Consider the following 23,845-nt stretch of genomic DNA (forward strand, 5'->3'; position numbering starts at 1 on the left):
TGACTATAAGGGTCTTGGGTTCATGGGATGCATGACAGTGTTCCACACACTCTTATGTTCACTGGAGCAGCCAGCTGTCCAGCACATGTGCACCTGCTATCTGTCGATGCTTGACACCAGTTTCATGTCTGCAAGGCTACCACTAACTGCTGCTACCTCACTTAGGCAGCCCTCCTGCCTGGCATTTATGTGCAGTGACAGCTAAACACACTGCCTTGCAATATGGTGAGGTAGCCACTGCTGATTGAGGATCAAAGCACAGCACCATTATTATTTCCTGGTGATTTGGACAGACTTCTTTTGTATTTATTTTATGTTTCTTTAAAATAAAAATTTGTTGGCTAATAATGATAAGTATATAATTTTATGAAAGAAAATTCAATGGAGAAAACTGTTAAATCACAAGGAAGTATTGCTAGCCTGTACTTATCTTCTACTGGTGAAATTCCAAATACTGTCAGTAGAAATTTAAAAGGGGGAAAAAATTTAGCTCCTTGAAGGGAAGTACTGACAAGCTACTCTTGTCTCCACGTTAATGTAGAAGTTTTATTTGTTAGAATTTTAACTGTGATGGCAATATTACTTAATTTTACTCACACAGTTTCCTAAATGAACAATTGTCATTAGATGTTTGAAGATATTTATTCTTGCGTTAGCAGTTTGCTCAAATTTAATGTCATTATTACTGCAGTCATTTGCAAGGGAATTATAAACATAACATTCCCAAGCTGTTAAGGTGTGTGTTATATAAGAGGAAAAAGTACTGCCCAACAATGTATCTAACTTGGAAACTTCTACAAACAATGACAAAATAAATTTACATCATATGAACTAAATCACTGTTTCATTATACAATAATAAAATAAACATTCATTATATCACTCTGTTGCTGTGTAAAAGTGTTACCCCACTTATTCAACTGCTAATTATCTTGTAGACAGCTAACTCATTGTGAGACTGCACTGCTAGCTCAGAAGGTTGGTCATTTCTTGCATGGAGCTTAAATTTTTTCTCACTTAGCTCACTATTTTATATTACTGCTGACTTGGACATATGACAGTACAACTTATCACTGTGCTAGATGAAGCAATAATGATTCAATAGGTACAGGCTCACAATTGTAAAACAACAATGGAACTGTATCAGCCAATGTTATTTGTGGTTCGCCCACTTTATACATAGGCACACCTGCTCGAGGATTAAACTGTGTAAGTAGGTTCCAAGGTTGGAAGAAAGCAAGGGCTTACAAATGGCAATTTATAAAAAACCTGTAATGAAATTGGAAGGCAGTCAGCTCAATCTATCTAACTGAACTTCCCACGCTTCTTGTCTAAATGGGGCAGGGCAGAGTCTCTGAGTAAAGTGCTGCAAAAGCTTTGACTGTGGCGCACCCAGCCTGTGACCATTTCTGCTTAATATTTAAGTAATATTATCTATTTCTTGACTTTCCATCATAAACTGAATAACTAACATCATGTATTTCACAGGCATTGGTGCTGTTCACTGATTCTGTTGTAACTACAGTTCCTGTTGACCAGTTGATGTGCTGTTAAAGTGTACAATACCCACCATTATTTAAGTATGTTGTATCAATCATTCCTTTTATTGTTTCATTTATTTCTTTCACAAAGAGGGTTAGCAAAACAAAATGAGAAACATTAATTCCCAGCAAAGGCATTCTGTAAAGACTTACATTAGATTTACTATCACATCTTTTATAAACAGACCATAATAAGACTTTGTTACTTACTGTATCCCCATGATGTTACTCTCTATAAAATTGCACCCATACGAAAACAAACTTTTGTCCTGTTATGTAATAAAATAGCTTTAATTTTTTATGAAACAGTGGCAGAGAATTAGACAGTATTGCAAATATAAGACTTTCCAGATTATTACAAAGATGCTATTTATAACCGAAAACCACCTAGCAAACTGTTTGCATGACTGATGAATAAATAAACCTGGTGAATTGTTAAACAGGCTGCTGAACCAAGCAGGTCAACAGCACTGTATACTTTCAGATTTTTTCCTATCAAATTAAATTAGCTTTCCCATGCAGTAAATTAAGTATTTTGCATCTGTTGCACGTATCAAAATAATCTTATTAATTTTCTCTCTGACACTCTTTGCATCACTTTTATGCACCTTTCACACATGTCCCTCTTGTTATTCTACAATGGTGTATATTTTCTATGTTCTGTGCTTCATCTTCAGTTTTACTGGCAGTATAATAGTGACTGTTTAAATTGTTCTCAAACCAACTGGGTCAATTTCCTTTAATTGTGGTGGCATGTGATCAATGAATGTTCTTGTTTCTGTTACATGTCTTCAGCTAGTTTATTGTTGTATCATTCCTAAGTACAAAAGGAAGAGGTACATTGTAAATACTTAGTGTTTTTGTGTGAAACTGGACAATTAGATAAAAAAGATGAACAGTCTGAAAGAAATAATTTCCTTCTTTGCCCATTGTGTATGAGGTGAATATCATTACTACAGCCAGTTTGTTTCTTTAAATAGTGGAGATTATGAATGAAGAAAAATTTGTTAACAATACTGTTATTATGCTGTTTCTAATGCAGTTAAATTTGTAAGAAATTACAGTTGAGAGAAATGTTTCGAATGTTCATGCATTCTTTTATAGCTTAGCTTAGGCAATCTTTGGCACAGTGCAGAGTCATCCTGCATGCAACAGTCATCCAGTGATAGAGTATAATTGCAATCATTTGGACAACTTAATGCAACCTGCCATCTTTTCATTCATTCTTTTCACCTCTTCCTTCCTATCCTTGCTCTTTTCTCTCCTTCCAATCTGTCCTTTTCTTCTTTTCCATTACCCCACCCCCACCACACCTGCCCACCTCTTTTCTCTTTCAATCTCCTTACTGTCTTCTATCACTTGCTTTTGAAGGCTCTTCTTCATCAGCTTTGACATGGCGATTAATTTTCATCTCTGCTGAAGTAAATTAGTATTTTTTTAGCACTACAAACAACAGGGAAATAGATCACATCACTAATACTAGAGTAGGATAAGTAATGGGAATCAGAAATAAAAATGAAATTTAGAAGTTGTGATGGTCGGATCTGTTGAGAGAAGTTTTGTCATTCAGAATGTCCCTCTTACCTCTTACAAAATAATAGTTTTATTTTGTTATCTGTTGCAAACTGATTAGATATAAAACCTGTTCTCCTATTTCACATAGCCCCGCGAAAAGAAATATTGTATGGTGCTGATGCTGCCATGAGCAACTGAGCAACCCATTCTGATTTTAGAAATTTATGCTGTTGTCAGCTGTCTCTAAAGGGTAAATGGTTCTCTTGTTAGGTACAACCAGTCTAATTTGCAATACTTTTCTCCACAAAAGTCATACTGAGGTGTTCAGTATGAGAGTCTATATATCTACAATCATCATTTGTAGAAATACAAATTTTTCTGGACTCTCTTTTTGCATTGGCATCTCATAACAAGGAAACTGTAAAGACTTTTTTCTAGTCAAACATTCATATTGTGAGACTTAAAAATGCTCTCAGTTTTGAAATATACTTCAGTTATGGCAAACATTTCTTGTGGAGGGTTTATTTGGTGACAAGTGCTGCTTTTCAAGACTTGGTTATCTGACAGTAGCCTTCAAAACTGAAGTGATTAAAATTGTGGAAATCAGTTCTGTGCAAGAACGTTTCTGCTGATGATGAATTCTGCTCTTTGGTATAGTTACTTTCTGGGGATGAGATGAACTATTGCTTCTTTGCTATCAATACTTTAATATCAATTCTCAGTATTGTAATACTGCCACTCATTATTTTATATGCTATTGGCAACCAAAATTGATTTCAGCACATTACTGCCTTGGTGTAATTCCTACTATGTTTGTCCCTTGTCCCTCAATAACATGTTTCTAAGTAAGCTGACATATTCAAAACTGTCAGTTTAAATTTAGATAACTTTTCTGTAATTCTTTGTAACTTGTGTGGGAGTATCACCGTGTCAAAGTACATAATTCTTCGTTGGCCGTCTTCATGAACTGTCAAATACACCCAAATGAACATTATTCCTGAACAACAATGTAGAAGAGATTATTCCTTGTTCATTTGTGAAAATATGACTTCCGATTGAAAGCCAGTGTGGGAATGAACGTAGCTGTTGTCATTTCAGTGTCAATTACTTTGAATGAGACAGGACATTAAAAGAATTAGATTAAAATATGGCCAGTTACCTATAATTATACTAACTTCTTTTCTTTTTAATTTTTAAAATGTACCTGAGAGTCAATAAGCACTGTCACACTAATACATGCCATTTTTAAAACTTTCTTTTGTTTACTGGGCATGGTTTCCATTGTTTTTAATTTTTATATTCTGTAAGGTACTGATATTTGTAACTTTATGACTAGTTCTTTTTTATCATTATTTTATTGATAAAGATTTTCAGAAATACAACTTCTGATTATAATTTGCAATAGTGGAAATGGTTTATTATGGCCAAACATATTTTTAAAAGAAATTCCCATTTCAGTTGCTTGTTTTGCCTTGTGATATAAGATTCCTTGATATCATTGCCTTCCCAGTTTCATTTTTCATACAATAACAAAAATCTACATTCTCAGAAACATCATCCCCTGTGTTAGTAAAATCACACAGTGAAATCTTCAAGCCTAAACAATATTATGAAGCCCCAATAACTCATCATCTTATTTGATTTACTACTTCACCACCCAATTATGTGAGTCTTTCCTAATTTGCATTGACCCCATAAGCCCCATGAGCAGCTTCCAGGGTATAGCAAACCACTACTCGTAACATCCACTGATAATGCAAATAAGAGATCTTTTCTTAAACCTCCACAACAACTGAAAGATGGTAATATTCCTCTGTTCCTCAAGTCAATGAATTTGTGGATCAACTCACCAAGGAGGTTACCTGGAAGGATACTCTGTAAATAATGTTGCCAGGATCCGAAGCATGGACAGCAGTATATCACCAGTTCTTGTTAGCATGGAACAGTAAATGGAGTGCAGTGAGTAAAGTGTAGCAGCCACAATATGTTAGTAACTACAGGACAGTCTACAACCGAGTGCCACCAATCTGGCCATTGGATACTGTAAATTCTGCGACAGGCTGCCCCATCCCATTGTAGTTGTGGTGCTCCCCTTATAGTCACCCATATCCTTGGATGCAACGCAGCAAACTTTGCAGTTGGCTGAGACACTTCCTGTAATCAATCCTAGCTGATAATATCCAGGTGGCAAAGCATGTTTTAAATTTTATCTGTCGTAGTGGATTGTACACTTTTTTTTTTATGAAACCTTCGCTGTTATGGTCTTGCTGATTGCTGAACGGGGAGGAGAGTCACATACTACCACAATTTTAGTCCCAGAGAACCTTTGGCTGTCCACTGGTAGAGGGCTAGTTTGACCCTGACATCCTAACATAGTTTTAATGTTATCCTGAGTTTCAATTATTTCTTACAAATAGTTTAGTTCATTTCCTGTGAGGAAGCTGACTTGTCAACTTTATTGACAATTTACAGTGAGCAGGGAAGCCTGGTTAGGTGAGGGTATGCCTTCCGCAGCATGACAAGCTGTGGTGAGTTGTTCTCAGATGACTCCTGCGCTACTCTTTTATTTTTTACCCTGAGTCATTTAATAATTTGTTCTTAACATCTATTTTATGGCTATCCTGTGCCAGTTTTCTTTTACCCCTGCCCCCTTTGTTTATGGTTTAAAACTGAAAGGCTAACTTGGTTTCAGATGAAGCATGGCCTAAACAGAATTTGAAAGACTTTTTGATACACAACTCCTTCCATTCCATAGATGAATATCTTGAGACCGTTAAGTGAGCTTAAGTAAAAATATCTGTTAGATTTCAATTTTGACAGCACTTGGTCACAACAGTCAAGATTAGGTATTTTGTGTATGATAAATTTATTAATTGTACATAACAATGTTTCATTCTGACAGTGTGTAAATTCTGTAAATATTAGCTGTTCCAGTTTACTGCATTGTATTCACCTATTTTGACAATCTCGTGACAAATGATCAGGGTAGTAAGTATTATATTCAAATGTTTTGTGTTTTTTTGTTATACTTTCTGACATGTTCCACACCCATGAGAATCATCTCATTTTTTGGGTCTACGGAACAAAATCTGAATCTAAACTAATGTAATCTCCCATGTTTCTGACATGCAGGATGAAGGGAGTGATGACCATAGTAGTTTGGTCCCTTAAAATGCCCATCACCTATGCATCCATCAATCCATCCATCCATCCACACAGCTGTGGAATTACATCTCTGTATCAACTACCAAACCCTCCCCTATGAGGTTACACTTTTTGTTTACATTCTATTGCATTCAGTTTATTCACTCAAGCCAAATTCTTTCTGTTTTAGTCTGTATTCATTTGATTTAGTGTACTGTAATAAATGAAAATAGAATTTTTTACACTTATAATTTGGTTCATGTCTGAAATAATGAAAAATAACAATCAAAGATTTCTTCATAATCACTTTCTTAGATCCTTTTCACATGTTCTTCGGATGCACTTCATCTACTCAATATCTGCTGTCCATGTGACAATGCTGCAAACATTTCCAGTAGAATGTCATCCACTTACCATTCCAAGATGACAGTAAAATATTGTTTCTAGTAACTTTTGGTGTGCAATAGATACGGAAATTCTGTCAACAGTAACCTTGACTCTTTATTATATCATGGTTATTGTATTCTCTGTTGCTTTTGCATGGCTTCTGCTTTATATTTGTTCAGTGTTCTTTTGTTAACATTGCTTCATTGGGGAAATTGTTTGTCATGTATTCTGTGATATTTTACATGACTATAGAAATCTGTTATATTATTATTTTATTTATTTACATTTTATGGCCTTTCCTGGACCACTTTACTCAGTTTCCTTTTTACCCAGTACTTCTTCATTCTCTCAGAGTTCAACTTCCTTTCTTAGTATGGAATCACCTTTTTCCTTGTCTGTTTATCTGCTATATTACAATATTATGAAAAGGAAAGTTCCTACTCGTCATGTAGCGGAGATGCTGAGTTGCAAATAGGCACAACGAAAAAGACTGTCACAAATAAAGCTTTCAGCCAGTAAGGCCTTCATCAAAAATAGACAACACACACACACACACACACACACACACACACACACACACACACACACACACACGACTGCAGTCTCAGGCAACTTAACTCACACTGCAAGCAACAGCACCATCATGATGGAAGTGGCGACTGGGTGGGGGTAAGGAGAGGAGGCTAGGATGAGGAGGGGGGGGGAATAGTATTGTAGGGGTGGCTGACAGTGAAGTGCTGCTGGGGAGCATGCAGGGATGAGGTGGAGAGAGGGTAGGGCAGCTATGTGCAATCGGGAGGTTAGACGGAAGGCAGTTAGTCATTGTCCTCACCCATTCAGCCCCTTCCCTGTTCCTGTTTCTGTTCTGCATTACACAGCCCTCATTCCACCATTGCACCCAGTCTTTTTTCTCCTCTCCCTTTCCAAACTCCCCCCATCTCCCCACCCCTCCCAGCCCACCATCTAACCTCTCTCCACCTCTTTCCTGTGAACCCCCCAGCAGCATTTCACTGTCCGTCACCTCTACCCTACTATCCCTCCCCCTCCCTGCCCCAGCCTCCTCCTTACCCCCAACCAGTTGCCACTCCCCATCATGCACTGGTGCTGCTGCTTGCAGCTTGGCTTCAATTGCCTGAGACTGCAGTCGTGTGTGTGTGTGTGTGTGTGTGTTTGTGTGTGTGTGTGTGTGTGTGTGCGAGCGTGTGTGTGTGTGTGTGTGTGTGTGTGTGTGTGTGTGTGTGTGTTTTGTCTATTTTTGATGAAGGCCTGGTGCAACTCTTTCAATTGGATGCCACTTTGGCAACTTGTGTGCCCTTTTAAAACCAAGGGCACTCAGTTTTCCCCAAACGTTCACCCATCCAAGTACTAACAGGGCCCAACATTGCTTAACTTTGGTGATTGGGCAGGAACCAGTGTTACCAACATGGTCAGGCCATTGGCCTTTACAGCAGTGCTTAGTGGTTTTTCAATATCAGTATCCATAGTTGCCTCATAACTTTGATTACATTCATAATTCATATCATTTTCAGTATTTCCTGTGCTTCTTCACATTTTCTTAAATTAATTTTCTGTTAATCATTGATATCTGTAAGCAGATATTACTAAATTACTTGTCCTAATCTTTTATGATTTTTATCCTCTGAAATTGAGACTGTTGTACTCTAGCTTACAATATGATTGTTGATGTATGACCAGTATGTAAAATACACAATTTTCCTTCATATTGTACTAATGAAATCAGTTCCTGTCATGGATATGAAGATAAATGCTTTGAACTTTGATTTTCTTTTCTTCTTTTGGCCAGAAACTACTTCTGCTTCAAAAAGTTTTCTATACTTGTTAATTAAACTAACAAATTAAATATTTCAGGTAACATAATATTTGTGATGGATAAAAGCTTTTGTATGAAGATATGCAAAACAATATGCAATTAATTTTCTAAATTGAAAAGACCATGCAAATCATTGTATAATGAGTACAAACATTATTTTTGTCTCTTATCTTCAGACACCTGAAAGACATGCTACACCGCGGTGATCGTGCAATGATCTACGTATTTATTGCTGCATCGTACTTCCCCTGGCTAATGCTGACACCTTTGCCACCTGGAGGTTTAGCAGCAGAATTACATTGGATAGTTTGGGTGCTTGCTTCTCTTGGAATTCTGTATCAACAGCTGTTCCATGAGCAGTATAAATGTCTTGAAACATTTTTTTACCTTGTCATGGGCATCACTCCATCATTTGCAATAATAAACAAGGTTAGTAATTTGAAACTATCTAATGCTTATGACAACACAGTACTGTAAGTTTCTAGGCAAAATACAGACAATGGAATGGGTAAGATGTCCATAACAATTTGTTGCCTAAAACATCATTTTTATTCTTTCAAATCCTACATTTCAATTTTTGTGTTGTAAGAGACAGGAAAAATTAGATATAGTGTATTTGCTTTCAACTTCGTAAATTGATGATGCACATGTAACCAGTTTTTGTTGGAAATTGCATAAATTGCCATTTTCTCTAGCTATGAGTCAACTAAACCCACCCAGAACACCGCAACAAATGCTAGAGAAGTGAGCTTTGTAAAGCTACAGCAGTGGAAATAAAAATTGCAGAGAAATTATGTTGTTTATTAGGCCTGTAACAGTCATCAAGAAGTGTAATAAACATATTCTTTGAATAGCTAGAAGATACAGCCCAAGATCTTTCCAAAAACGACCATAGACACCACGAAAACTACAGAAAATAGTAAGACACTACTGGTCTTACTGCATACTTTCAGCCTAAATGTAAAAATGGATGGACCCACCAGAGTAACTAAGTATAGTGAGACTACTCTTGATCTCATAGTAACAAATAGATAGTCAGTCACTGTAAGATAACACTTTCATTTGTTGACAGGCATGATCAAAAGAAATGCGCGCGCGCACACACACACACACACACACACACACACACACACACACACACACGAACATGACCGCTAACTCTCACCAGAGCAGTTGGACGTAGTGGTCATCTGTGCATGAGTCTTTTCGTTGTGTTTGTCAGCAACTGAGCGTGTCATTTTTACAATGAGTAGCACTGTATCCTTTTCGTAAGATCATTGATATCCCAACCTGGACTTTCCATTGTTTGACATAACAACAAGTGTTCCTCCATGCGACTGTGACACACATGTAATAAAATCCACACAAACAGGCCATTTTGCCATGATGAAACACATTAGCATAAAGACTGCTGGAAATGAGCAGAAGGGAACAAAAAAGGCAGATAAACTCACAACACCTAATTCAATTAAAAATATATTAATGGCAGAAAACAGGGAAGCAGTGTATGCAGACAGTGATGTAAATGTTCATTGGACCAGTTCCTATCTTTATTTCACTATTATTATAGTCTTTCATGTCCTGTTAACAAAAGGCTAGTAAACAAGCACAAAAAAAATCTGGTTGACTGAAATGGTACTCCATGCAAGAAATAAGCTGAAAGTATAATGGCCTCTCCGAGCAAGTGAAATACTGAAGCATGTAATATTCATACAAAATAAAAAAGAAAGAGTATGGCAGTTTCATCAGAGAAACATGGGCATTATTCATTAAGACAAATGTATATAAAGGAGAGAATTTCAGAAAAAACTGTGGTCCTTCATAAATGAAGAAAGAGGGAAAGAGGCAAAATTGACAGAAGACATTTCTCGCACCGATTCTAAGTATCAGGTTTATAATGTGTGTGTGTGTGTGTGTGTGTGTGTGTGTGTGATTCACAGTTGATTCTACTTTGTCCCCTATCACTTAATAGGTCTCCACCCTGGGAATACTTTATAGAAGTGAAAGCTTTTTTGTAGCAGTGTTCTAATTCCATAATATCCCAAAAGAACTCTCCCATAATTGAATATGTAACTAGTCCACAGCCAGCAGTACTATTCTGTAACAGAAGGAAGGATACACTAATCTAAAATACACAACCCGTAGTGTTTCATTGTTAAGGTATGGATATTCAACAAATGTGCTGCTAAGATCATGAGAGATTGGTATAGCTCATAAGAATATATCACAGAAGTACTCATTGAACTTAAATGGGAAGTCTTGGTTGAAAGTTTTCACAGAACCCTGCTGGTAAATTTAGTTAACCTGTATTCAGAGAAGACTGCACGATTTTTATGCTGCCACCGCCACCATCATGTATCCTCCCACAGGGATCATGAGAATAAGATAAGAGTTTAGTGCACATATAGAGGCACATGGACAATATTGCAAATAGAATAAGATAGAAACACATACAATGCAGTGGTTTAGATGTAGAGCAGACAACACATGTGTCATTGTATACGTAGTAATTAGATGTGTGTTTTCTAGAGCACTTGGGAAAACCATTCATGTAACATATAAACAGAAATGGACTTAAAATGGAGACCTGAGTGACACCAAAATTTCTATTTCTCGTTTACGATCTTTATCCTTAACTTTTTTGTGTGTAGTGTAAACATCTGGTCTTTTTTGATAGCAGCTTACATAATTTCATGAGAAATATAGATGAGATTTGTGCATTGATTCCTCATGCCCATCTAATATCCAGTTGCATAGTAAAATTAATATGGTTAAAGAATAGCTCTCAGTCCGACGCAGTACCACTGAACATCTCTGAATAAATGTAAACAAACTAATTTCCTACTAAAGTATAGAGTTCCAGTGCAGCACTCGTGGCTACTGCATCGCGGTTGCGAAGTGGGGCCGAGGCAGTTCCAGATAAGTTTTACAGTCTGACGATAATTGATGGATTTGTAGTTTTAGCTTGACGATGTCCACTATGGACAAACGGTAGTTACTGTTATTCTGAAGAAGGTTGGGTTATCCCGACTGAAACCTAGGTAAATTCTAGGTAAACGGTGCAACTGAGGCTGTTGATTATTAAAATTAAAATTAATAAATGAAACCTCACATTTAATTCAAATAATAACATATAATGTTACAATCTCTCTTTTGCATACAAACATAATATGACCTTTAATAAAACTGTACTATTGTAACATTTTACATAGTTCAGCAACATAAACTCTGTGGATACTGTAATTTGTTATATATTCATGATCCACTTGCATCTAATAAAATGCTTAGCTTTTCATCTTTCTCAACAGTCTATCTTTGAACTTGTTCAGAGAAAGTCCATATTTAGATAGTTTGACACACAATTCAGTTAAGTATCATCTATTTTCTGTGAACCATGTGCAATAACTATTCATTGTCCGTCAAATAGTTTAGATAACATTTCCTATATGCAAATGAAAATTTTCTCAATTCGTTGTTGGAATGTTCAGTGCTTTGGGTGAAATAACTAATGATTTTTGCAATCTCTGTATCGGCAAAACTAGTGTATGCTGGTGGAGTATCAAATGCCTACTAAACTAAACCAAATTTATCTGCTTTTGAAATGATAATTAAATCAAGACCTTAAGTGTCGACAGGTGTTGACATACATCAACAGGGACAGTTGAAAATGTGTGCCCTGACTGGAACTCGAACCCAGGATCTCCTGCTTACCTGGCAGATGCTCTATCCATCTGAGCCACTGTGGGCACAGAGGGCAGAGCGACTGCAGGGACTTACCCTTGCACGCTCCCTGTGAGACCCGCATTCCCAACTTAATGTCCACACACTACATTCGTAGTGCCCCTGCCCATTACACTCATTACTCGCGGCAGACAATCTTACTGAGTCCTGTAACCGATTGGGCAATGCGTGTGCATCCGTACAGAAGAAGAAGGTCAATGGCCGGTTCGCCTTAACTATACATGAAGATGGTATCTGTTCTTTTGGACACGTGGATCATTGTGGATTAATGTGTTGGAATCATGTTCATCAAACCCCAAAGGTGTTTCTGTGGAGAGACACTAATGTCAACCCCCCACGATCCTCCTTTTAAAATAAAAAAATAAATAAAAAATAAACAAATTTTCTTGTGCTCTGTCCAGTGGCATTATCCCTGTCCATTGTTACTGGCTACATGTGCTGCTGTCATCCCTCCATTGAACTCAAACAGAAGAATATTTCAGAAATGTTCCGATTTCTTCACTTGACATTCCATTTTCTAGCATCCACAGCTCCACTCACTATCTCCAAATAACAAAATGACAGTATGTAAACTCAAATAGCAGCAGTGAACTACAAATAAAAAATAAATATTTATAAATAAAACCATGGCAACCGGAATACCAACATGCAAAACAAAAATGCTATGAACTTATGTACCAACCAAATGTAACTTCTGCACACTTCACCAATTTGAACTTGGGTACTGTAGGCAAGCCTTGGTATCCCTCTTACATTTTTCCTCCCTGATATATTCTGCAACCTCTTCATTAGTTAACTAATCTTCAGCATTCTTCTTTAGTATACCAAATTTAAAAAGTTTTTTTCTCATTTTGTCTTTACTGTTCACCATCCATGTTTCATTTCTAAGTCTCCTCTCCAGACAAATACTTTCAGGAAAAATTTCCTAACACATTTAGACGATATATTAACATATTTCTCTTTATCAGAAAAGCGTTTTGCACATCTGCATTTTATATCCTCTTTGCTTCTGTTATTTTTCTCTTCAAACAGCAAAACCCAGCTACTTCTGTCAGTGTCTCATTTCCTAATCTAATTTGATTATATTCCAGTTAATTTAACTGTATTCCACAACCATTGCTTCTTTCATTGATGTTCATCTGACAACCTCTTTTCAAGATACTATCTGTTATATTAAGCTGAATTACAGTGTTACTGGAAAACCTTTAAATGTTTGTTTCTTTGCAGTGAACATAAATTCCCTTTCTAAATTTCTCCTTTATTTTCTGTACTACTTGACTCATACAGCTGCATTTCTGTTCTCCAAAGTTTTCCTTAATCTTCCTGTATGTGACTCCTATCTTTCCCTTAGTCACACCTGCTTCATCAGCTTTGAATTTATCTTCTAACCATTCCTGCTCCATCATTTTTCACCTCCTGTTGATCTCATTTATTAGATGTCTGTATTCCTTTTTGCCTGCATGACTTGCTACTCTATTACACTTTCTCCATTTGACATTTAAATTCATTACCTCCTGTGTTATCCAAGGATTTCTGGTTCCCCTTGTCTTTTATGGAGTTATTACTCTGCTGCCTTCTCTGTTCCATCTCTCAAAACTACTCATTCATGTTCTATCATGTCCTTTCACATGTTTCAGTCAATATGCCTAATGGTCCCTTTTAAGTCATCAGATGATCAAATGCAAATGCAAAATGATTTAGACAAGACATCTATATAAGTGTGAAAAATGACAATTGATTCTAAATAATGAAAAGTGTGAAGTCGCCCACAGGAGTATTAAAAGGAGTCCACTAAATTTTGCATACATGATAAATCACAGACATGTAAAGGTGCAACTTCAACTAAATTCTTGAGGATTACATTGGAACAAGCATATAGATAATGTTGGAACAATCATATAGATAATGTTGTGGGGGAAAGAAAAATCAAACATTGTAATTTATCTACATCTACACACACACACACACACACACACACACACACACACACTGAGCAAGCCACCATACTGTGTGTATTGGGGGGTACTCTGTAACTCAAGTTGTTTCCTTTTCTGTTCCACTCACAGATAGAGTGATGGAAAAATGACTCTCTGTTACTTCCGTGTGAACCCTAATTTCTTGTATCTCATCTTTGTGGTCCTTACATAAAATGTATGTTGGCACAGGAGGATCATTCTACAGTCAGCTTCAGGTACCAGTTTTCTAAATTTTCTCAGTTGTGGTTCTTGAAGAGAATGTCACTTTCCCTCAAGGAATTCCAATTTGAGTTCCCAAAGACTCTCTGTAACACTTGTGTTTTGTTCGAACTTTACCAGTAACAGATCTAGCAGCGCGTCTCTAAATTGCCTGATGTCTTCTTTTAATCTGACCTGGTGTGGATCCCAAACACTCAAGCATTACTCAAGAGTACGCCATGCTAGAGTCCTTTATGTGGTCTCCTTTACAGATGAACCACATTTTCCTAAAATTCTCCCAATGAACCAATGTCAACCATTCACCTTCCTTACCGCAATCCTCACCTGCTCATACCATTGCATGTCACTTTGCAATGTAACAACTCATCTGCATTAACGTACCATTTTCTACATTTAGAGCCAGCTGTCATTCATTTTACCAACTAGAAGTTCTGCTTAAGTCATCTTGCATCATCCTATCATCTGCAACACCTTTCCACATAACCGCAGCATCGTCAGCCGCAGATTGCGGCCCAATCTGTCCACGAGATCATTTATGTGTATAGAAATTAATAGCAGTCCTGTACACTTCTATGGGGCAGAGCTGATGATACCCTTGTCTCTGATGAACACTCGCTGTCTAGGACACCATACAGGGTGCTATTACTTAAGAAGTCCTTCAGCCACTCACATACCAGGGAAGCTGTTCCGTGTGCTTGTTAACAGTCTGCAGTGGGGTACTGTGTCAGATACTCTCCAGAAATTGGGACATATGGAATCTGCCTGTTACTTCTATCCATAGTTCACAGTATATTGTGATGAAAAGGGCAAACCAAGTTTCACACGAGTGATGCTTTCTAAAATCATGCTGATTTGTGGATAAAAGCTTTTCAGTCTCTAGCAAATTTATTATATTTGAACTCAGAATATGTACTAGAAGTCTGCAGCAACCTGTAATTTTGCAGGTCTGTTCTTTTATCCTTCTTATATATAGGAATCATCTGCTTTTTTTCAGTCACTTGGGACTTTGCACTGGGTGAGAGATTTGTGATAAATGCAGGAGAAGTAAGGGGCCAAGGCCATAGCGTACGTTTTGTATAAGCGAATTGGGATTCCACCCCAACCTGGAAACTTATTTATTTTCAATTATTTCATTTCTTCCTCTATGCCAGTAATGCTTATTACTTTGTCATCCATATGGGCCATTGTGCAATTGTCAAACATCAGTATATTTGTACAATTTTCCTGCATGAACAATTTCTTAAACATGGAGTTTAAAATTTTTGATTTCATTTTGTTATTTTCAACTACCACACCAGCCTGATCAGTGATTAGATGGAAGCCTTAGACTCACTTAGCAATTTTGCTTAGGACCAGAATTTTCTTGGGTTCTCAATCAGATCGTTTGCTAAGTTATGATAGTGGTAGTTGTTGTATGCTTCAAGCATAGACTTTTGCACATACACACATATCTCTACTAACTGTTCCTTGTCATCATTTATGCATTCTCTTTTGGATCAAGCAACAGCTTTTGCTCCCTCAGAGCATTTTCTGAATTTAGTTGCTAAACCAGGGCAGGTCTTTTCCATCCTTAATCCACTTACCAAGCACATAGGTGTCCAGAGCATGATTTACAGTTTAAACTTTCTCCATGATTCCTCTATCCATCATACTGGAACTAAATGATGTCATTTCATTGCCAGAGTGAGATGCTAACAACTGTTTATCTCCTCTTTTTGAGAGAAACACTCTTCTAGCCTTCTTGACTGATTTACCGACTTTCAGAACACCGTTAGTAAGGTCCAGCCTGTTTGTAGCTACAAACTTTGAGATATTTCCATAGTGTGTGGGCTGCCGAACTAGCTGCTCAAGACAGTTTTTGGAAAACATGTTCATAAGTACTTCACATGGCCCTCTGCCTGCACCCCTTGCTATGAATCCCTAGACATCCGAGTCTTTATTTGGTAGGTTAAAATTGCCTCCAACTATATTTCATCATCTGCATATTTGTATGCTACTATCTGTAGACTTTCTTTGAATGTCTCTAGAACTGTCCCAATGGAATTGGGCAGACAGTAACAACATCCAAAAATGAACTTGGTTTCTTCTAGACCTGTTATATACAACCAGATAACTTCACTCTCACACTCAATTTCAACCTCAATAGAGACAATATTTTTGTCAACTGCAATAAACATTCCCCACCTGTTGCATCTAATCTGTCGTTCCAGTAAACATTCCATGATTCGCTAAATATTTCATAGCTTTCTACCATGTCAATAAGAGAAAATGCAACAGGTCCACTAAAGAGACTGCTTACACTACAGTTGTCTGCCCTCTTCTGCAGTGTTGCTGAGTGGTGTGGCACCCACACTAGATAGGATTGATGGAGCACATCAAAAAATTTCAAATAACTCATTTTCTATTACTGCAAAATAGAGGAGAGAATGCCATGGGCATGATATGCAAATTGGGGTGCCAATCATTAAAAAATATTATGAAAAGAGGAAAATTGCTACTCACCATATAGCGGAGACGCTGGCAGCTGAAACCGCACTGCAAGCAACAGCAGCTGTGCATGATGGGAATAGCAACTGGGTGGGGGTAAGGAGGAGGGCTGGGGCAGGGAGGGGGAGGGATAGCAGGGTAGGAGTGGCGGACCGTGAATTGAAATGCTGCTGAAGAGTGTGCAAGGACAAATGGAAAGAGGATAGGGCAGGTAGGTGCAGCCAGGAGATTAGTGGTCAGGGGTGAGGGGGGGGGGGGGGGGGCGGCGACAAGTCTTGCATCTAGGTCTATTACAGGGATATGAGTCATTGTGTAGGGATGGATGAGTGTAGTGTATAGGTTCAGTGGACAGCGAAATACAAGGGTGGGAAGGAGAGTGGGCAGGACATTACTCATTTCAGGGCAGCGAGAGGTAGTTGAAACCCTGTCGGAGAATGTAACTTTGTTGCTCCAGTCCTGGGTGGTACTGAGTTACGAGGAAAATGTTCCTCTGTGCCCAGATGGTGAGACTTTGGGAGGTTGTGGCAGACTGGAAAGATAAAGCACAGGAGATTTGTTTTTGTACTAGGTTGGGAGTATAATTAAGACCTGTGAAGGTGTCAGTGAGACCCTCAGCGTATTTCAGGAGGGACCACTCGTCACTGCAGGTGCAATGACCACAGATGGCTAGGCTGCATTGGAAGAGACTTCTTGGTATGCAACAGGTGGCAGCTGTCGAAGTGGAGTAATTGCTGGTGGTTAGTAGGTTTGATATGGACAGAGGTACTGATGTAGCCATCTTTGAGGTGGAGGTCAACATCTAGGAAGGTGTTTTGTTGGGTTTAGTAGGACCAGGTGAAGCAAATGGAGGAGAAGCTGTTGAGGTTCTGGAGGAATGTGGATAGGGTGTCCTCACCATCAATCCAGATCACAAAGATGTGTGATTTGCGACTCAGCATCTCCGCTATATGGTGTGTAGCAACTTTCCTTTTCATAATATTGTAACATTCCATCCTGGATTTTCCATTGTTTAATCATTAAAAAAAGCATTTTTCATTGCAGCAGCATAATTTCATGACATGTGAATCACCAACATTCCCCTCAGAGTGTGAAAATATTTTTTGGCACCCATCTACATAGGGAGAAATGATCATCATGATAAAATAAGAGAAATTAGAGCTCACATAAAAATATTAAATGTTTGTTTTACCTGTGTGCTTTTTGGCAGTAGAATGTTAGAGGAATATCTTAAAAGTGGTTCAATGACCCTTCTCCCAGGCAATTAATTGTGAAGTGCTGAGTAATCATTTAATTGTTAGATGTAAATGTAAATGAAACTCCCAATAAGTAATCTCTGATTCTTTCACTTTAACCAAATCCAATTATCTTGATTTCATACATCTCTACAATATCTTCAGCTTGAATCTGCAGTTAATAATCACTAAATTATGGCCAGAGTACACCTGCTTCTGGAAATGGTTTACAGTTTAAAATTGGTTTTGAAATTTCTGTCTTACCATTGGACAATCTGTATGAAGCCTTCCTGTGTCTCCAGTCTCTTCCACGTATACAATCTTCTTTCATAATTCTTAAACCAAATGTTTGTGATTATTGAGCTGTGCTCTGTGCAAAATTCTATGAGACAGTTTCCACTTTCATTCCTTTCCACCAATCTAAATTCTGTTATTTTTCCTTCTCTTGCTTTTCCTGTCACTAAATTGTAGTCTTCCAGTAAAATTAAATTTTAATCTCCCTAAATGTATGGAATAATTTCTTTTGTCTCATCATACATTTTTTCAATCTCATCATCATCGTCCTCGTCGTCATCATCATCATCATCATCATCATCATCATCTGCAGAGCTAGCAGGCATATATACTTTTACTACTCTCATGGGTCATCACTATCAGAGATGGTATCAGTATTCAAATATCAGTTACAATGACTTGCCAGTTATTTCTATTAATTTTATTAGTGCTCTGTCTACTTTCCTGATTAATTTCAAAACGTTACCTGTTGGCGGACTATACAGTTACAATTGCTGTCTTATTTGTTTCCATCTTTACTTAAGCACACCACTCAGAAGAGGTGACCGAGCGAGGTGGCGCACTGGTTAGCACACTGGACTCGCATTCAGGAGGAGGATGGTTCAATCCCGCATCCAGCCATCCTGATTTAGGTTTTCCACGATTTCCCTAAATCGCTTCAGGCAAATGCTGGGATGGTTCCCTTGAGAGGGCACGGTCAACTTCCTTCCCTAATCCGACGAGACCGATGACCTCGCTGTTTGGTCTCTTCCCCCAAATGAACTCGACCCAACTCAGAAGAGGCGTTCAGTTAGTACTCCTTTACTGCTCATTGTAGTACCACTTCATATTTGTGGTCAGAGACTCAGTTTCATATGTCGTGTATGTAATCCCTCTTCCTTTTGGGATATTACACCTAAAGCGATGTGATACTAACTTGGGTCCATCTAGTTGCATCTGCTCCATTTCTGTGGCAACAAATGATGTTCTGTTGTGCAAAACATGTCTGTAACAATAGTTTCAGATTTTTCAGTTTCTGGTACTGATTTGAGAAGCTCATTTTTCTTATTGAACAGCACAAATTAAATATGTTTTGGTTTTTGTCTTTAGCGCTGCCCAAGCTTTCGTGATTTTCCCACTAATTGTTCTTATTATGTTGATAGTTCTCCAGTAGTCCTTTCCTTTGGAAATATTTAGCGCAATAAAAGCCTAAAAATACCATTGGTAGCAGCAGAGACTGGACACACACAGCTCTAATTACACAGTATGATTCCAGAAATTGGTTGTGCAAATAAACTTTTAAAAGTAATATTCAGATGCAGAACATGCCATGTGTGGTGCAACTGAGTGAGGAGCAGTGTATCCATCATATCTATGTGAGACTGCTTCATCCTGTTAAGTACCTCCTGAAGCTCTTCATTTACATTTTCAAGTAAACTTTTCATCCAGGATTGCTCAAAGAGCAACAATGTCATTATTTTAGTGTGTGTTTGATGTGATTGTCAGTTATGCAAATGAAGCCCAATTGCCAGTTCACCCCTCCCCTCTTCCCTTTTCTTTCTGACGAAATCATTTAGTGACTATCAGCAGAGTGTCTGCTTAGCAGGACAACCACTGAAGATCAGGGCCCGACATAATGGAATGTTTTGGCACTGTGCCACATTGTGAATCCGAATATGACAGAAGCTGACAAAATCTCACATTTGATGAAAGGAATAGCAGGAGATGTGACCAACTACTGAATGTGACCACAGTGTCAATTGAAGAAGACCACCAGGATCTCATAGACCAGGTAATAGCACAAGATACAGCAGTTTATGGCAGATAGAAATGTTAGTCCAAGTATGACAGAGAGAACAGCCACAAATGTCACCCCATACATCAGGTTGAAATAGAGAATGTTGAAGAAGAGATATATCAGTTTTTTAGCACCAATCTCCATCATCATTCAAACACACTGTGAAGAACAGACTTGGCCGACTTGGACTGATGCTGCAGTTGTCAGAAGGTAACTCGGCATCCAGCCAATGCAGGTACAATCGGCTTCTCCGCCAGTCACAATGTGATGCAGAAGAATGGACACTGGGAGGAAAGAGGGTAAAACTACTGGTACATTTATACTGTAGACACACTGAATATGTTGTACATTACTGCAGAGAAAAAAGACAATTGTTCAATGACCCTTACACTGCAAGATACCTGGTATCACAACAGTCATATTCTCTCCAGTCAACTGCAGATGATTATAGTTAACATCTGGAACAAAGCCCTTCACTGTACTCTGAATGAAGTCACTTGTCAACCTGACATAGCCCATACCTTGTCGCTGTTTGGAAGTACTGACCACTCGCCTAGCTGAATCCCATAAAACAAAAGGAAGACAACCATCTAAGATGTGAGGCCACTCCAATGAAAAATCCTCTGTGGATGACAGTTACCAAGATGTCGGAAAACATCATCAATGTCATTATCAAAAGCTGATCTGTCTGGGCACTGGTTCACTCGTAGGCTTATTTTTCTGTAATGTTGAACGGTTATCATCACCAGCTAAAGAAGATAATTTTTCATGATACAAAAGTGATTACTGCGAAGGTCAAAAACGGGAAATATGTCCAGCTGTCAGGAACATGTATAAAAAGAATAACTATCAAAGACTGAACATAGTGTTCCAAATTTGTCATTTTAACAGAATGTAGTTACAATATTATTCTCAGATGGGACTTCTTGCAGGCATCACAAGCAAAGAAGAAAGACCAGAGCTCTGAATTGATGAAACTATTCCAACAAGCACACATAACAAAGAATGTTCTGGGTGCTTGTTTGCCATTGAAGATGTTACCCAGCGTTAATCAACGAGATGAGTTCCAGTCATCAATCTAGGTGTTGAGTTAAACTGTGAAGTTTTCAATTGCAAAAAGTTACTCAGGCCCAAAAAAGAAATCTGCCTAACAGTGACAATTAAAAGCATTGCAGATTATCCAGGAGAACCTTGGATCACTAATGGCCGCAAACAGCCTCAAGTCATCCCTAAAAGTACATGCATAGGAACAGCTTGAACCAGTTCAGAATGGGCAGTACAGTGCAATCAGCAAACAGTTGTGCTCCATTTCCATTATAAACAACATGATGAAGGAAACGAGTAACGAACTGCCAGTAGGTTCAGGCATGACTGAGGAACTGTGTAGGAAATGTGAGCTGTTACGTGTTGATTTTCGGATACTTTTAGATCTGGTGTGGAGAAAAGACAGACCAAGTGGCCCACGCAAAAACACTGTATCAGCACTGGCGATCATTCACCAGTTAGCCAGAAAATAGTGTGTTGTCAGCTGAACAATTCATAAGTAGGGAGGAGGTGGAAAAGATGCTGCAAGATGACCTCATTGAACCTTCAGAGAGGAGGGGATCCTCTGACGGGGGTGGGCAGGGAGGGTGGGAGGGGCGGCACCATGTGGACCATGACAGGATGCCTCAGACCTCGTGGCTACCCCGTTTGGCTCTCTGGAATATTCTGTTTGTATGAACAGCAGCACTTTCCTTCCAGGAGATAGTTCTGTTCTGTCTATACACTGGCATCAGCAATAAGCATGCATTCAGTGCTAAGTGTTGTACTTCACTGATGACCCTGCGTGGGTACAACGTGAAAATATGAAGGTGTTTACCTTCAAAATTTATTCATCGTGGGAGTAAAGACCTCAAAACGGAGAAGGGAAACACTTTTCTCAGTCCATATAGACTTTATAGATGATCTGGTGTCATTGAAAAGCTAGTAATACAGCGTTATAGTTTTAATTTACACTTTCCTTTTAACGAAAAAAAAACAAGTGTGTTATTTTGTTGTTATATTTATTATTCCAGTGGAACATAGTAATGTCCTTATCCAGACTGGCAGCAGTTTTTTAAATTAATTTGAAACCACAAGTTCAATTCATAACTGTTACCTGCAGCTGCCATTGTCATTTGGAATTAGAATAGAATAGATTTATTCAGCTTTTAACATTTTTACGTAAAATAAGGGAAAGACAACTACTGTCCTATAGTGGATCAATGCATGCGGCATAGTAACACATAACAGAAAACGGCATTCGCACTAGCTTTAGAGCACTAGCTCTTTTTCCAGGAATGTTACACTCATTCACACACACAACCACAAATGCACACAAATGAACACTCCCATGGCCACAAGAGTGAATGCCCTTTTCTGTTATCTGTTACTATGCTCCATGCATCTTTCTGCTGTAGGTGAATGGTGTCCTTTTCATTATTTTACATATTGATCCAGCCAGGAATTTCTATTATTTTGTAACATTTTCATTTGCAGTCAGCTCTGCAAAGTTCACATACATCTATTATTACAGCGTTGCATGAATTGTAAAACTAAAGCTAAAATTAGATTATTGTATGATGTTTTCTTAGCCCACAGTTTCAGTATAATACCTTCTCTACCACTGTTGAATGTAATTCAGACAAGGGTCTCGCTTTTATATATAAACATAATATGATGTGCCACACTGTTTAGTTCACAATAAGACATTTAATAATACTGTGAAATATTAAAATGTTATGTATTTCAGCATTAGAACTTACTTAGCATCTGTTTCCCCAGTACACTGTTGAACTTGGTCAGAGTTACTAAAAGAGCACTTTCAGATGGTTTGTTAATTTATACAAGACTAAGGTAGTGCCAACCAATGTGAACTTCAACAACCTGTAAATTGTCTATGAATAGAAACAAGTTTGTGATATAAACATCATTATTATTATTATTATTCTCTTTAGTGTTTGTTAGGTGCAATATTTTCATTCCTAAAATCTGTACAATTTGTTGAATCACACTGACCAAATTATATGTATTCCCTTGTGTTTGTTGCAGAAGGAAGATTTCATGGGATTGACAGAGCTGAAAATTGGTGGATTTGTTTACATATTTGGTGTAATATTCTTCAAAGCAGATGGGAAAATACCTTGTGCCCATGCTATTTGGCACATGTTTGTTGTAATGGCAGCAGGAATTCACTATTATGCCATACTGAACTATTTGTATCCAACAAATGAGATTTATACATAGTTTTATAATTTATTGTAAAAAAAGAGATATCAGTGAGAAGTAAAAGCTGTATTTTACAGATAATTTGAATTTGTAGTGTGACTAACCTGTGATAACAGTCCCCTAGTAGCACTGTAGTCTTGGTGTATTTCTCTTTCTGAAACTGGTTGGTTGAGTAACTTCATTGTCAAATAACTGAAACAACACAGTTGTGATAAACTTGGAATCTTTTCACAGTTATTATTCTTAAAACACATTGCAATGATTAGCTTCTCCTGTGGACATACACAATGTACACTAGCAGCTGCTGTCAACAAATTTTTAACAATGGTAACATACTGATGGAACAGTTCAATAACAAACTCATTTTGCACACACAAATCATAGTTTGAAAGAAGATTGTCGATTATTAATTGTTCGTTGTGTCAAGCACAAAACTATTTAACACAGGGATGT

At 37.9% G+C, this 23,845-nt stretch overlaps 1 protein-coding gene across 3 annotated transcripts in view; it reads left to right on the forward strand.

Annotated features, from left to right (window-relative positions):
- LOC126235810 (monocyte to macrophage differentiation factor 2) overlaps nucleotides 1–23,479 on the forward strand; it is a 177,941-nt gene extending 154,462 nt beyond the window's left edge. For all 3 annotated transcript variants that reach the window (XM_049944649.1, XM_049944650.1, XM_049944651.1), the window contains exons 5-6: nucleotides 8,594–8,846; nucleotides 23,216–23,479. In XM_049944649.1, the coding sequence (XP_049800606.1) occupies nucleotides 8,594–8,846; nucleotides 23,216–23,410 (448 nt within the window). In that variant the 3' untranslated portion in view covers nucleotides 23,411–23,479. The remainder of the gene's footprint in view (nucleotides 1–8,593; nucleotides 8,847–23,215) is intronic.
- The last annotated feature ends 366 nt before the right edge of the window (nucleotides 23,480–23,845 follow it).

The sequence above is a fragment of the Schistocerca nitens genome, chromosome 2, assembly GCF_023898315.1.
Source record: "Schistocerca nitens isolate TAMUIC-IGC-003100 chromosome 2, iqSchNite1.1, whole genome shotgun sequence".
NCBI lineage: Eukaryota > Metazoa > Arthropoda > Insecta > Orthoptera > Acrididae > Schistocerca > Schistocerca nitens.